Here is a 16,884-nt window from a genome sequence, read left to right on the forward strand (position 1 = left end):
ATTTCAAAGTATGTATTCGGCTTTTGTCTTTGATTCCTGGCATAGAGGTCCTTTAAGCAATGTTACAAATCTATGTTCAATATCTTCTTCTGGGTAAAAAGCAAAGGACCCAGTACCTGTATCAACCCACATAGAAACCTTTTCACCTGTCACCAGCCCTTTTACCTAGACAATCTTCTCTAATCCTGTGAAGGATGTATCACTGGAATTGTCCCCAGTTCATGGGTGAGGACCCTGAGGTTCACAGGTGCTAAGTGACTTGCCCAGCTCTGCATGGCTAGGAAGGAATGAAGAGGGCTTCTCACAGCCTCCCCCTACCCTAACCTTGCAGTCCACATACAAGCTCCAGGTACTGAGCCCTGGGTTGCAGGTGGTTCTGAGGGTTGAACCGAGGGAAGACTCCAGTGTGTGAGAGCCAAGGGTGAGGATGGGGCACTGAATGGTAAGCCTGAGTGGGGAAGGGGCCAGTGGCATCAATCACTTCACAATCTAGTTGCAACCTGCCCTGAGGAGTATTCTCAAATCTGTTTAGAGTATTCTTGGGAAGAAATATCTTAGTCCAGATCTCCCATGGCAATAACCTGCCTATAAGATGTGCAGGACTGGCAATATATAATGAGGCCGAAATTGCATATAACCTACAACTCAGTATTTCCACTCCTAGAGATTCACATATGTCCACAGGGAGACATGTAAGAAGGTTAACGGCTCTCAACTTGGGTAGGGGTTTTGATACATATATTTATCAAAACTCATCAGACTCCACATTTAAAATCTGCACATTTAATTATGGCAAAGGAAACCTCACAATAGAAAAGAATAATGTTCATGGCAACGTTGTTTGTAACAGAAAAATTCAGGAAAACCTAAATGCCCATCAAGAGGCAACTGGGGCTGGGCGTGGTGGCTCACGCCTGTAATCCCAGCACTTTGGGATGCTGAGGTGGGCAAATCATGAAGTCAGGAATTTGAGATCAGCCTGGCCGGCATGGTGAAACCCCATCTCTACTAAAACAAACAAACAAACAAAAAAATTAGCTGGGCATGGTAGTGGGCACCTGTAATCCCAGCTACTTGGGAGGTTGAGGCAGGAGAATCACTTGAAGCCAGGAGGTGGAGGTTGCCGTGAGCTGAGATCGCGCCACTGCACTCCAGCCTGGGTGACAGCGTCATAAATAAATAAATAAGGCGACTGGAAGCCAGGCGCAGTGGCTCATGTCTGTAATCCCAACACTTTGGCAGGCCAAGGCAGGAGGATCACTCGTCCCCAGGAGTTAGAGACCAGCCTGGACAACATGGCAAAACCTCATCTCTACAAAAAAGTTAAAAAACAATTGGGTGTGGTGGCATGCACCTGTAGTCCTAGCTACTCAAGAGGCTGAGGCGGGAGGATCACTTGAGCCCAGGAGTTTAGGCTCCAGTGAGCTATGATGGCACCACTGTGTTTCAGCCTGGGCGGGAGCCAACTCAAAAAATTAAAAAAAAAAAAAAAAAAAAAAGGCTGGGTACAGTGGCTCATGCCTGTAATCCCAGCACTTGGGAGGCTAAGACGGGCAGATCACTGGAGGTCAGGAGTTCAAGACCAGCCTGGCAACATGGTGAAATTCCATCTTTACTAAAATACGAAAATTAGCCAGGCATGGTGGTGCACACCTGTAATCCCAGCTACTCAGGAGGCTGAGTCAGGAGAATCACTTGAACCCAGGAGGCAGAGGTTGCAGTGAGCTGAGACAGCACCACTGCACACCAGCCTGGGCAACAGAGCAAGACTCTGTTTAAAAAAAATAAAGAAAACAAAAAAACAAAAGGAGGAGATTGGATAAATAAAACTATGGTATATTCACATATTTGTCTATGAAGATAAATGAACAAGGGCTACACTTTTCAAGTCAGATGAATTTAGCAAACTTCACAAAGAGTGAAAAAGCGAGGCCGGGCGTGGCTGAGGTGGGCGGATCACGAGGTCAAGAAATCAAGACCATCCTGGCCAACATAGTGAAACCCTGTCTCTACTAAAAACACAAAAATTAGCTGGGTGTGGTGGTGCATGCCTGTAGTCCCAGCTACTCAGGAGGCTGAGGCAGGAGAATCGCTTGAACCTGGGAGGTGGAGGTTGCAGTGAGCCAAGATCGTGCCACTGCACTCCAGCCTGGCAACAGAGCGAGACTCCATCTCAAAAAAAAGAAAAAAAAAAAGCAAGCTGAAGAAGAAAGCACACTATATGAAATTTTATAACATTTATGAGGTAAGCTGCTGCTAGTGTCCTTCTCAGCACCCATTTCCCCTTGTTTCCACAAAGGGGACCCAATCTCATTCAGGGTGGCAACTTCCCAGCTAGCACACTTCATTCGCCACTCTTCCTGGCAGCTTGGAGTAACCAGGGAAAAGTTAGCAGAAATCCACAGCATGGGGCCTCACACCAAGTTACCACCTTTTTAAAAAACTGCTTTAATCGGCCAGGCACGGTGGCTCACGCCTGTAATCCCAGCACTTTGGGAGGCCGAGGTGGGCAGATCATGAGGTCAGGAGATCGAGACCATCCTGGCTAACACAGTGAAATCCCGTCTGTACTAAAAAAAAAAAAAAATACAAAAAAAATTAGTCACGGGTAGTGACGGGCACCTGCAGTCCCAGCCACGCAGGAGGCTGAGGCAGGAGAATGCCGTGAACCCGGGGGGGGCGGAGCTTGCAGTGAGCTGAGATGGCACCACTGCACTCCAGCCTGGGTGACAGAGCGAGACTCCATCTCAAAAATAAATAAATAAATAAGTAAATAATTTTTAAAAACCTGCTTTAATCCACATGACTGTATATATCTATGGAGCACACAGTGATGTTGTGACACATATATAGTGATCGGATCAGAGTAATTAGCATATCCATCATCTCAAACGTCTATCATTTCTTTGTTTCGGGAATATTCAATATCCTCCTTCTAGCTATTCGAAACTATACACTATTGTTGGCTGGGCGCAATGGCTCACACCTGTAATCGCAGCACTATTTGGGAGGCTAAGGCAGGTGAATCACCTGAGGTCAGGAGTTCAAAACCAGCCTGACCAACATGGTGAAACTCCTTCTCTACTAAAAATACAAAAATTAGCTGGACACAGTGGCAGGTGCCTGTAATCCCAGCTACCTGGGAGGGTGAGGCAGGAGAATCGCTTGAACACAGGAAGTGGAGGTTGCAGGGAGTGGAGATGGCGCCATTAAGATGGCACCATTGCACTCCAGCCTGGGCAACAGAGCAATACTCCTTCTCAAAAACAAACAAACAAACAAAATCTATATATTATTGTTATCTATAGTAATCCTACAGTGCTACAGAACACTAACCTTATCCCTCCTATCTTGCTGTAATTTTGAATTCTTTAACGAATCTATTCCTATCCTCCCCTTCCTCCTACATTTTCTAGGCTCTAGTATCCTTTGTTCTACTTTTTCCTTCTACAAAAATCAACTGTTTTGTTTAGCTTCCACCTATGAGTGAGGACATGTGGTGTTTAACTTTGTTTCTGGCTTGTTTTAATTAATCTAATGTCTTCTAGTTCCATCCATGTTGCCACCAAGGACAGGATTTATTTTATGGCTAAATACTTAATAGTATTCCATTGTGTGTGTGTGTGTGTGTGTGTGTGTGTGTGTGTGTGTGTGTATACACACACACATATATATAGCTTTCTGTTTTTTGTTTTTTGTTTTTTTAAGAGACAGGGTCTCACTCTGTTGCTCAGGCTGGAGTGCAGTAAGGCAATCATAGCTCACTGCAGTCTCAAACTCCTGGGCTCAAAGAGTCTTCCCACCTCAGCCTGCTGAGCAGCTATGACTATAAGCAAGCGCCACCATGTCCAGCCATTTTTTTTATTTCTGGTAGAGAGTAGGTCTTGCCATGTTGCCAAGGCTTATATCACATTTTCTTTATCCATTCATCCATGGATGGATACCTAGACTGATTCCTTAGCTTGGCTATTATGAATAGTACTGCAATAAACATGAGGGTGCAGAAGTCTCTTTGACATACTGATTTCCTTTCTTTCAGATAAATGACCAGTAAAGTGCAATTGCAGAATCTATATGGTAGTTCTATCTGCAATTTTTTGAGGAACCTCCATACCATCCTCCATAGCGTTCCTGGACCAAACTGAGGGTTGGGCTGCTTATTCTCACGGCCCAATAACGAGATGCAGATGGACTGGGAAAGAAGGGAGTTTATTTCTGTAACTGGGTACAGTGAGAAGGCCTGGAAAATATCCCTAGACCAACTCAAAATTATAAAGTTTTCCAGGGCTTATATACCTTCTAAGCTATATGTCTACATGTAAGTGTGCATTCATTTAAAGACATAAGTGATTAACTTCTTCTAATCTATAACTAAGATCTGAGTGCTGAGGACCTTCTTCTGGAGCCTCAGTAAATGTACTTAATCTAAGTAAATCCAGGTGCTGGGGTGATTACCCTTATTATCTTGTCTCCTGCTAAATCATGGAGGTTTGAGGAGTTCCTTCAGACCCCCAATAAACTTGTTTGTGGAGGTCTGGGGAGTTTCTTCAGATCCCCAATAAAACTTGTTGAATCCTAAATGGGGCCTTAAAGAATTCCTTCATTATCTTGTCATGATTCAAAGCCTAGGAAAGGCCTGGGCAAAACTTCTGGTGGGCTTTTATTACATTCCAGCCTTTGTATGAGGGCACCGGCTCTATTAACTTTTAATATTGAACTTAACCACTCAGTGCTGGAACAGTTGTTACAGAGGCCTGCGTTAGTGAGACCTGGCCTGCCACAATAGTGGTTGTGCTAGTTTAAATCCCCACCAGCAGTGTATGAGTTCCCTTTTCTCTGCACCTTTGCCAGCATTTGTTATTTTTTGCCTTTTTGACATAGCCATCCTAAATGCAATGAGATGAAATCCGGTTGTAATTTTGGTTTGCATTTCCCTGATGATTAATGATGTGAAGCATTTTTTCATTTATTTATCTGTTAGCCATTTGTATGTCTTCTTTTGAGAAATATGTTTAGATCACTTGTTCATTTTTTAATCGGATGGCTTGTTTTTTGCTGTTGGGATGTTCCAGTCACCTACTTGATAAAAAGGACAGACTCAGTTGGTATGAGACTTTTTGTCCTTTGCCCTTTTGCTTTTTTCTGCCTGGAATGCAAATGAAATGCCCAGAAGCACAGCAGCCATTTAAGGAACAATGTGTTCTAAAAGCATACACTACAGATGTCAGAGCAAGGAGCCAGGTCATTGACTTTATCATGGAGCCACTGTCTAATCCCAACCTGGTTGCCGTCAGACTGCTTGTTGTATGAGAAAAATACTCCCCTTTTGGTTACACCACTGAAGTAAGATTTTATATTATATGCAATCAAATGTAAACCCCAACTGATATGGTGCAAAACAACACTATAGAGTGTTACCAACATAATCATGTCAATCATGGTCGAAGGATAAAGAGATGCATGGGAATTGAAACACCCGATGTGGGATAATGGTTTTCTCTGGGTGGGAGTGAGGGGATGACACTGGAGAGAGGAACGACCGGGGACTTCCACTGTAGTGCTGATGTGTGACTTCTAATGCCAAGTAGTGAGTACACAGGTGAGTTTTATTACCTGTTATATCCTTTTGTGTATTCTAAATATTTTATAATAAGATGTGAGTATAAAGAGTAGGTGAGAGGAAAAAACGTAATGGTAAAAAGGGAGAGGCCTTACTATTTACTGGTTGGCCCACCTGATTAGCTGTATCTCCTTCCACCAACAGGTCCTAAAATCCTAAGGGCACTTAGCTTAATGAATCATCCAGCTCAACATTCTCACTTTGTCCAGGACTTGCTGCCTTCCTTCGATAAGCATAATTAGCTTATTCCTACCCTCAATGGCCAGGTTCTGATACATACCCCTCCTGGGATGGGGTAATAGGGAAAGGCTCCCTACCACTCCCCAAGAATCAGGCATCAGACGTACTGCATCAGTGGAGTGTAATGAAAGAAGTGGCACGGAATGGCTTGGACATACACAAGGCAGGGCCACAGTCCCAAAGATTGAGTTCACAGGTCCTGGAAACCTGAGCTTCTACACTGTGGAAACGCTTCCTAGGTGGTTCTGAAGCATACTTCTTGTTGAGAACCCCTGTCATGAATCATGGTCTTTATCCTTATCTTCCCAGCCAGAATATTTAAGAGCGTTGCATTCTACAGTTTATATCAGAAAATATTTTTTAAATTTCCAAATATAAAATGACATCATAATATTGAATGAATAAACTTTTAAAAATGACATCATTCTCTCTGATCCTGAATATTCTGCTGCTCCCCCTTGGGAGGATATGCCCCACTCCATCCAACCCAGTAAAAGCTTAGTCCATCCCTCTGTCTCTCAGAACCCAAGAGCCCATTTTCCAGAAGATTTAGCAGGAAGAGGTCATATGCGTTTGGGGAGATCCAATATTCTCTGAAATATTCCTCCATGTTTCCAGACTATTCTACTGCCCCAGATAGAGTTGGAGAGGGTACTTCCTGGAGGAACAGACAGCCCAGGTGGCAGGGAATGGCAGCTGTCAACGGCAAAGAACCCACTAGCATCACTCTTTTTTTTTTTTTTTTCTTTTGATACAGAGTTTTGCGGTTGTTGCCCAGGCTGGAGTGCAGTGGCACAATCTTGGCTCACGGCAACCTCCGCCTCCTGGGTTCAAGTGATTCTCCTGCCTCAGCCCACCAAGCTGCTGGGATTACAGGCATGTGCCACCATGCCTGGCTAATTTTTTGTTATTTAGCAGAGACAGGGTTTTACCATGTTGGTCAGGCTGGTCTCAAACTCCTGACCTCAGGTGATCCACCCACCTCCGAAAGTGCTGGGATTACAGGCATGAGCCACCGCGCCCGGCTGCGTCACTCATTTTTAATGAAACTCTTCACACAGCCAACATCTCCATTTCTAGGCTGATGCCTAAGAATGTTCACACCCAGAGTCAGGCACAGGGCGGAGGGTCAAACTCAGGCTGAGACCCTGTGTCCCAAACTGCATGGGAGAAAATATCCCTTCCCACCCTCTCCCCTTTAGATGGAATCAGTGTTCGGCCCCAAAGGGGCCCAGAATCATCTATCTGCTTTCCCATTTGACAAGTGAGGATGTGGAGTTTTAGAAGGAGGAGACACTATACCCCAGCTGTCCCTGTAGGTTCCTATCAAAGCTGGGATGAGAACTTACATCTTTCAACTCCCAAAGTGGTTATTTTTTAAACTAAGAGTGAATCTAAAAAGCTGCTTTTTTTTTCTTTGCTCCAAAACTTTCAAAGAACATTGTTTTCATCACCAAATCTTCAAATCATGTGCCAGAATTGCAAAAAGGCTTAAAGGCTGGTTTCACTTCCTGTGTGGAGGCAGCCTGCCATTAATTGGAACAAGTGAAAAACTGGCCTCCAGGCACACACAACACTTGGGGAGTCCATGAATATTTATCACCTCACTGAGAATTCCCTCAGCAGGGCAGTGACAGAAAACAACAAAACAACGTTCAGTTAAGTTTGAGTCTCTGTTCTAATATTCTCCACTAAGACAGCCCCTTCTTACTTGTGAAAGTGATCATTTTCAAAACCAGAATGAAGCCAATCTACTATTGGTAGCTCTAACAACAAGGCCCTAAGGCTTAAAATAACAAAACAATTCCTTCTCCAAAATAAACAAGGCTTTCCTTTGTGTATCTAATGAGAGGCAAGACCACAGCTAAGGCAAGTTCTAAGATGTTTACTGTCCCTGAATGCTGAGATATCTAGAGCCTCAAGGAAAAAGCAGATTACACAAAAAAAGGGATCTGTCAGAAAGCATTTGCATAAGTGCCAACCTGAGATCTAAATCCGGAGGATGGACCCCCCCCCCCAGAGTGACCTAGAGCAGAGCACTAACCCTGTGAGGATTGGATCTTGTTTTGAAGGAACCGACAGAAATACATGGAAGGCACAGAGTACAAGGAGAAACATACAAGTGGAAAATATGCTGGCACAAAAATCCAGGCATTGAGCTTCTGAAAAGAAATGGGCCTTCTCTAAGCACAAATATAAATGTTCCTAGCTTTTGGTGTAATTTTGTTCCAAACATAAAGCCAACATCTGTTCTCTCTCACTCCCTCTGCCCCTTCTCCCTGCCACCTCCAAGATGCATGGAAAATACATTTACCATTGAGTGAAAGAAGCACTGATAGTTGAAGATCTGGGCAAGAAGGACGAAATAAAATGCTTTAGAATTGAGTGTAGGTTTCTGGCTGGGCACATTGGCTCACGCCTATAATCCCAGAACTTTGGGAGGCCAAGGCGGGCCAATCATCTGAGGTCAGGAGTTCGAGACCAACCAAGCCAACATCATGAAACGTTGTCTCCACCAAAATATATGAAAATTAGCCGGCCGTGGTAATGGGTGCCTGTAATCCCAGCTACTTGGGAGGCTGAGGCATGAGAATCGCTTGAACCCAGGAGTGGAGGCTGCAGTGAGCTGAGATTGCGCCACTGCACTCCAGTCTGGGTGACAGAGTGAGCCTCCATGTCAAAAAAAAAAAAAAAAAAAAAACTGAGTGTAGGTTTCTCAATGAAATGTTCAAGATACAATCACCCTTTCTTCCTTTATCACTCTGAAACACCAGGACCTGAGGAGGTGACTTGGCCATAGCAGCCCAGGGTTTCACATGCAGGCCATGTCCCCAGATCCTGCTGCCTGACAATGGCCCCGAGAGTGAAAATGTGGCAGCTCCCACGAAGGGAGGGTTGTCCAGCCGCAGAGTCTCACAAAACTAGGGAAGATCTAGGCCCTCCCTTCCTGTGGTTAAGAATCTTTCACCCAGTTCAATAGCCATGGTTCAGACAGAGAAAACTAAGGCCTAGGAGGGAGGAAGTGCCAGGATGGCAGGTATTATTAGTATCCTTGTTCTCCAAAAGGGGCCTGCTGATCCTAATGGAATTCTCTGCCCCTGCCAGGCTGCATTTTTAGCACTTCAGCTGGAGGCAGGAGTTGGAGACACAGGATGAAAAGAGAGGGAATTGGTTTAACTCTGGTCAAGGGTTAGCCAATGCCCAGAGTGCCAGAGGGAGAGTAATCAGGGTTCCCTCCAGGGCACCTGAGGGCTGGCTCACCCATGCCATCAAGCAGGAAGCACCAGGAGCCAGGAGTGCACCTGGGGCTCACGGCCCTTTCCATTTCCTACAAGACCACCCTGCGCACACATACTCACACCTGTACATGGAATCTACTCTACGAACCAAAGCCTCATTTTCTCTATGTTGCAGCCAACCGACCTCATTGGGAACACCTAGTTTGATGTGGCAAGAAGGAAAAGAATTTTCTGAGCTGGGCGCGGTGGCTCATGCCTGTAATCCCAGCACTTTGAGAGGCTGAGGCGGGTGGATCACAAGGTCAGAAGTTCAAGACCAGCCTGCCCAACATAGTGAAACCCCGTCTCTACTAAAAATAAAAAATTAGCAAGGTGTGGTGGTGGGCGCCTGTAATCCCAGCTACTCAGGAGGCTGAGGCAGAGAACTGCTTGAACTCAGGAGGTGGAGGATGCAGTGAGCCGAGATTGCGCCACCTGCACTCCAGCCTGTGTGACAGAGCAAGACTCTATCTCAAAAAACAAAACAAAACAAAACAAAACAAAAGAATTTTCTGGATGTTCACACTCAAAAACCCTAAAACGAAACAAATACCAAAAAAAAAAAAAAAAAGAAAGAAACCACACCCACTTTGGAAAAGAGTTATGTGGGAAAAGTTGAACAGGAACTGGACTTCATTTTTATACCTTCCTGAGAGGCACATGACAGGAAGCTATTCCTGTACTATGTAAAGTCTGAACTCATAAGGGAAGGTATGGGGGCAGGGGTAGGAGGGGAGTGGCAGTCAGGGCGGGCCCTGCTTCTCTGGAGAACTGCTTGGTCCTGGGTGGGTTTTGCTCAAACTACTAGGGAACAAAACCCTAAAGAGCTGCAGCAAAGGACTTGGGCACTCTAGGGCGACACCCCAGGGCCCCTTCACCAAAGCATTCTGAACAATGGAGGGTGGACCATTCAGGAAACACTTCAGTAAGAAAAGAACCCTCCTCCCAACACCTTTTGTCTAGGAAAAACATTTCCCCCAAACTTGAGTTTAGAAGAATGGAGGAGAGCCATTAGTAATAATGGCAAATATATTTTAAGCACGTATCACCTGCCATTAGCTCATTTTGTCCTCCTAACTATTCTATGCAATAGAGCCTCCCACTGTACCCCAAAAAGGAAGAGAGGTCCTGAAAGTTAACCACCACCCCCAAAGCCCCAGAGCCCAGTCCCGGTTAACACTTTCATTCCAGTCCCCAGAGGCATAGTGTGCTTCACATAGTGTGAGCCCCCTTTCAGTTTTTATAATAATTAACCTCCTGCTGAGACACATACCAATTCAAAGCCATATGCTTTGGGTTAAGATTAAACTAATGACAAGGGCCAAAGTCAAGGCATCAAGGACTACCTGCCCCTGAGCAAGGAGTTGTTAGAACTGTGTTTAACATAAAAAATTACCTTCTGACATTTTTTTTTTCTAGTTGGAAAAGTTAGGACAATATAAAATATGTTTGGGGTTAACACAATCCAAAAATCTCTCTTGTTTTAATTGACTAGCTCCTCCAGTAATGAAATCACGTTGGCATCACAGCAAAATAAAAGATTGTTTTCTATTAACCAAGCCCCGAATGTGAGGGCACGGGAGCTCCAGCAATTCTGTCTCTGGAAAAGCCAGTAGGAAAAGAGAAGGGTGAGGAGCACCTGGCAAGACATGCAGGGGCTTGGTTCTTTCATGCTGTGCTCTGATACTCACTGATCACCCTATGAGCTCCATACAGTGTTAGCAGTGAACAAGACAGCAGCCCTGCCACCAGGAGCTTACCTTGTAGTGGGGGGGACAGTGGAGGAAAACGAGCAAAGAAAAAGGTAAGGCCGGGTGCAGTGGCTCATGCCTGTAATCTCAGCACTTTGGGAGGCCAAGGTAGGCAGATCACCTGAGGTCAGGAGTTTGAGACCAGCCTGACCAACATGGTGAAACCCCATCTCTACTAAAAATACAAAAATTAGCCAGACGTGGTGGTGTGCGCCTGTAATCTCAGCTACTCAGGAGGCTGAGGCAGGAGAATCACTTGAACCGAGGAGACAGAGGTTGCAGTGAGCCAACATCAAGCCACTGCACTCCAGCCTGGGCAACACAGTGAGACTCCATCCCCCCCACAAAAAAGAGAAATCTATTGCCTGACCAACATGGAGAAACCCCATCTCTACTAAAAATGCAAAATTAGCCGGGCATGGTGGCGCATGCCTGTAATCCCAGCCACTCGGGAGGCTGAGGCAGGAGAATTGCTTGAACCCGGGAGGCGGGAAGTTGCGGTGAGCCGAGATTGCGCCATTGCACTCTAGCCTGGACAGCAAGACCGAAACTCTTGTTTCAAAAACAAACAAACAAAATTATTGTTAATTTTTTAAAAATTGTATTCAGCTGTGCATGGTGGCTCATGTCTATAATCCCCACATGTTGAGAGGCTAAGGTGGGAAGATCGCTTGAGCCCAGGAGTTCAAGACCAGCCTGGGCAACATAGTGAGACCCTGTCTCTACAAAAAGTAAAAAATTAGCCAGGCATGGTGATATGTGCCTGTGGTCATAGCTACTTGGGAGACTGAGGTGGGAGGATCACTTGAGCCCAGGAGGTTGAGGTTATAGTGAGCCATGATCATGCCGCTGCACTCTAGACTGGGTGGCAGAATGAGACCCTGCCAAAAAAAGAAAGAAAAGAAAAGAAAAGCATTCCACTTAGCACTTTAATGGGTCAGAATAATTTTCTAAAAAGTATTCATTTTTAAAATATGCACCATGTACTTTCAAAAAGCATTTGAAGCCTTTGTAATAAAGCCCACGAGCAACAGAACAACTTAAAAGTTCCCTCTGGGAAGATGTTTACAATATACTGGAATACATGTTACAATATCAGTTTGGAAGAGAAATACTAACATTAAAGAATCTCAAAAGCCTAATTTACTCTAAGGGTTGAGTTTAGCTGCACACATAGCCTCATCATGAGCTAAGTTCTCATAATGTGTTCATTTTTATCCACATCTATATTTATCTTACTCCATCCTCTCCTTGGCCCTTCAGAGAGCCACCGCTTGCCTCATTTTGCTGCTCAATGGCACCCCCATCTGAGACTGAGCAGAAAGGAAAGACTGGAAAGTCTTGAAATGCTCCTGGTTTAGCAGTTCCAGTTCTGTGTGTGCGTGTCTTTGTGAGATGTGTGGTGTGTATGTGTGTTGGGGGTGAGAGGGTAATTCCTGGCTTAAAATGATGCTTAAATTTTATTTATCCATTCCTCTATACTTCTACAGTGTAGAATCTACACACACATTCTCATTATCTCTCTCTATCTCTCTCCTGTGTGGTCAGCAAAACACTCAGACCCACAATGTGTAATACGAAAATCTTAAAATTAGATGAAGAGCCCAATTTCCATTTTTAATTTCTTCATACAGCACTCCTTTGTGCTGTAATTCTGCCAGTGAGAATCCCATTCTTTAAGCTTTTCATAAGGTGAGACGTAAAACTGTCAGACATCTCACAAGTAAAGTTCAAAACAAAAAGCAAAAAGTGCAAGAACAATTGGTGAAACTTTTCATTCTTCCAGCTGGGTGGATTTTAAAAGGCCTTTTTATGATTGTCTGATTAAAGTTGATTGTTGGCTACAAACATTTTTTATTACAGCCTGTTAAAAATTTAGAAAAACAAAAGAACTCCAATCTTTAAGTACTTAACACAAAACTATGGTTCCCATTACTTTCTCCATAGTTCTCACCACATTCACTACCTCCAAGACTATTCACGGCCAGCCCTCACTAGTAGCAACATACAACAGATTTGCAGCAGATTATGAAAAATGGGTCTGGCAGAAATGCTGAGGAATTTTTGAAGGTTTAGTGGGGGCGGGGGGGGGGGCGAGCAGTGGAGAACAGAACTGCTTTCGTTCTTTGCCTGGTTTTTCGCTCTTAAAGTTTGTTTCAAATTGCTATGTTGCCCCAAATTATAAATTGCTTATGTAATTTAACGTGGAAAAAGGGGTGCATTGTTTAAGAATTTTTCATTTGAGTAAATGAGCTTTCAAAGGAAAATCTCAAAGGAAAAACTTTTAAGTAACTTACTTGACTATAAAGTGAGCTTTCCAGGTATTCCTAAAAAAAATCTTTGATTATAATAGGTGAAGGCTAGTCAAGTGCATTCACGACCAAAAGAGATAAAATCTGCATTCTGAATGGAAATAGAAACCTTTTAGCTAAGAGAAAATACTTGGAATGTGTTTATTTAGCATTTTCCCCCTTTCTTTCTCTTTCAGGTAAAGCCTGATAAGTTTATTCCAGCTTCGGCGGGGCGCGGTGGCTCAAGCCTGTAATCCCAGCACTTTGGGAGGCCAAGACGGGTGGATCACGAGGTCAGGAGATCGAGACCATCCTGGCTAACACGGTGAAACCCCGTCTCTACTACAAAATACAAAAAAAAAAAAAAACTAGCCAGGCGAGGTGGCGGGCGCCTGTAGTCCCAGCTACTCGGGAGGCTGAGGCAGGAGAATGGCGGGAACCCGGGAGGCGGAGCTTGCAGTGAGCTGAGATACGGCCACTGCACTCCAGCCTGGGCAACAGAGCAAGACTCCGCCTCAAAAAAAAAAAAAAAAAAGTTTATTCCAGTTTCCTCAAGAAGTGCATCAGCGATCAAACTTGAAATCTGTTCATCACTCACTCCCCAAATAAGCTGTTCATGCAGAATGAAACCGGCCTTCCTTGCCTCCACTTATCAACCCAGCATCTTGTATTAAAATACCTGGAACATGCCGGGCGCGGTGGCTCAGGACTGTAATCCCAGAACTTTGGGAGGCCGACGCAGGCAGATCACGCGGTCAAGAGATCGAGACCATCCTGGCCAACATGGTGAAACCCCGTCTCTACTAAAAATACAAAAATTAGCCGGGCGTGGTAGCGCGCGTCCATAGTCCCAGCTATTCGGGAGGCTGAGGTAGGAGAATCGCTTGAACCCGGGAGGCGGAGACTGCAGTGAGCCGAGATCGCGCCACTGCACTCCAGCCTGGCGACAGAGCGAGACTGGGTCTCAAAAAAAAAAAAAAAAAAGCCTGTAACAACACTTGGCTGCGTCCAGATAAACGTAAACGCTGTCGAGCACCGTAAATTCTGTTCTGCCACAACAGGAGTGAAAAGAATGCTCCCCTTTTCCAGGTCCCCACACTCTCTGGATGCCCCTACAAAGGGATGCTAATAATGTCCGTAAGGGCCCAGTGGGAGCAGCCAGGACTGCCGTCCCTCCCTGGCCGGACTCTCGGCCTCAGTCTATCGCGGCTCCCCGAATGCAGCTCCGGCTCCCGCAGCCCGTTCGTTCGCCCCACGCCGGTCCCTCGGGAGACCGGATCTGTGGCCCCCGGAACTCCCGCCAGAGCGGGGCCCCACCATGCAACTCTGTTTAGTGGAAAGTTCTCGTCGCATTCCAGACCAGACCTGCTACCTACGTTCCACTCGTAGGAACTTCGAGACTTGCAGCGCGCCCAGCGGAGCTCGATTTCCTCCTCCGCGGTGAAGAGGGAAGGCTGCAGCGCCGACCCCCACCCGGCTTCACCACGACGCGCACCCACAAGCCGGGCTGGGTGCCCTCGGGACGCTTGAGGGGCCGCGGTCGGTGGACGGAAGGTTCGCCTGCGCCCCCTTCTCTGGCACCGCAGTGGCTGGAGGGTGTTTGCGAACTTGTCCAGCAGCCAGGAGCGCCCCTGTGGACGCGCTCACTCCCCTGAGCCCTCTGCCTCCTCCTGGGAGCCCCCACCCCCTCGCCTGGCCCCCAGCCGGACGCACTCACCTCTACTGCAGAGCGCGGGGAGGAAGAGGCCCAGCAGCAGCGGCAGCGGGGCCGGCCCCATCCCGGGGCTGCGGATCTGTAATTTCTCTCCGGACGGACGGACAGATGGACGTCCCGAACCTGCCCTGTCGCCGGCTAAGCGCGCCAGCGAAGCTCCCTGTCCAGGCGGCCCCGGCAGCGAGTGCAGAGTGGCGGAGCCCAGCGGCCGGCGGGTGGTGCCGAGGGCTGGAAGGGGCGGGCTGGGGGCCGAGCCAAGGCCGACCAGGGCTGGAGGAGAGGGGCGGGCAGGGGAGCGAGTCCCGGCGGGCCCAGCAGGTTGGGGTGGGAGGGGGCAGGAGGACGAGGGGGAGGAGGGGAGAAAAGGGGAAAGGGAGGGGGTTGGAGAGGAGAGGCGGGCCGAAGGCCACCGTGGGGCGCACGGCAGGGAGCTGGGAAGAGAGGAAGGGGAGGGGGCTGAGAGACCGGGACCGAGCTGGAGAGAGAAGTGAAGGGGAGGGGCGGGCTGGAGGTCCAGAGGAGACGGCTCTGGCCGCTGCGCGGGTCCGGAGCCCTACACCTGTGGGTGGGAGATAGGGAAGGACAGAAGGTGGGAGAGGAGTGGAGGATGCCCTAGGCAGCCCCCGGACCCAAGAGAAGGGTCCAGAGGCGCCCCCGCATTCCAGACTTGGCTGACACAGAAAACCCTGGCAGCGCCGCTCCCAGAGGCCAAGGCCACGGCGGCAGCGCTCCCTGCCGAGCGCTCCTCCACATCCATTCCGCTCGCCGCCTAGCACCTCCTGGGTACCTGGCCCGAGGTGCGCTACACGGCCCTGGCGTCGAGGAGCTCACCGCCCCTGGGGGAGGGGTTCCTGGGGAAGGACGCTTTGCCGTGGCTCCTTGACAAGCCAGAGAGAGGTGACACTCAAGGAGGGAGATGAAAGTGAATGACAAAGTGCAGAGCAGGAGTTGGGAGAGGGGAAACCACAGCACGTTACTCTCATGGACCGCCACAAGGTGTGCAGGGTCCGAGAGGCAGTAGCAGAGAGTGAATCGGTAAGAGAAATTTAACTACTTATACAAATAATGGCAACAGTAACTTAATTTATATACATAGTTTCTTAAAGGTAACACTTTTAGAATGAATGTATTTTAATGTGTTCCCTTTAACAACGTAACATGAGCCAAATCATGTCCCTCTGCTCAAATCTCCTCAAACCAGTGGTTCCTGCTGTCTCTCTGCATAAGCCATGGTTCTGCAGTGATCTGGTTCTGTGTGACCTGGTCCACTTTCCTCTTTGGCCTCACCTCCTTATGCCTCTTCCATTTACTTTGGTCTCTTGTCAAGCAGTCCCTTGACCCCTACACTGGCTGGACACTTCCCGTAGATTTGGCTGCGGGAAGGAGACAAGCAGCCCAGATGGATTTAGACAGGTTATTATTTACAGCGACAGCAAAAGCAAAATCAGTGTGGTGCCAGCTCCATGCATCCTTAGGCCCACAGGATAACACCAAACTGGAAGGGCGATTGTTATCCTATGGGTCTACATGATTTACAAAAAAAAAAAAAAAAAAAAAAAAAAGACAACATGAGCCCTGCCGCTGAGAAGCCAAGTCTAAACTACACCAAGCAGTTTTATAGACTTCGCAGGAGCCTGCTGCTGTATGCTTGGAGGGAAGGGGGCTGGGAGGTGGAGGGAGGGATATGGAAAGTGCTGCAGTCAACTGAAACATTGGAGAAGGAAGAGAAATGGCCTTGCAGCAGTCTCCCCCAAGGTAGGGATAGGAAACTGCCTCCCAGTGGCTCCTCACCAGGCTTACCTATCCCTGCTTTACGGGAAATCGCAAGGCAGTCCCGCAAGACTTGGCTCAGACCATGGTCATACCTTGCCTACATGGCCTCTAGAATGTGCAAGATTGCCAGGGGCACCTCAGCAGAGCTGTTCTCCTGCAATTTCCTTGCTATTGCTCACATATACCAAGCACTCCTCCGCCGAAAGGTTTTGCACTG

General features: G+C 47.1%; 1 protein-coding gene across 2 annotated transcripts in view; it reads right to left on the reverse strand.

The window, feature by feature from the left end:
• MERTK (MER proto-oncogene, tyrosine kinase) overlaps nucleotides 1-15,085 on the reverse strand; it is a 129,535-nt gene extending 114,450 nt beyond the window's left edge. The window contains exon 1 of one of the 2 annotated variants that reach the window (XM_010386349.2): nucleotides 14,898-15,085. In XM_010386349.2, the coding sequence (XP_010384651.2) occupies nucleotides 14,898-14,958 (61 nt within the window). In that variant the 5' untranslated portion in view covers nucleotides 14,959-15,085. Of the gene's footprint in view, nucleotides 1-14,556; nucleotides 14,601-14,897 lie in introns of those variants that run through there. The other variant, XM_030921723.1, reaches the window with a different exon arrangement.
• Between the last annotated feature and the right edge of the window lie 1,799 nt (nucleotides 15,086-16,884).

The sequence above is a fragment of the Rhinopithecus roxellana genome, chromosome 17, assembly GCF_007565055.1.
Source record: "Rhinopithecus roxellana isolate Shanxi Qingling chromosome 17, ASM756505v1, whole genome shotgun sequence".
In the NCBI taxonomy this organism is placed as follows: Eukaryota; Metazoa; Chordata; class Mammalia; order Primates; family Cercopithecidae; genus Rhinopithecus; species Rhinopithecus roxellana.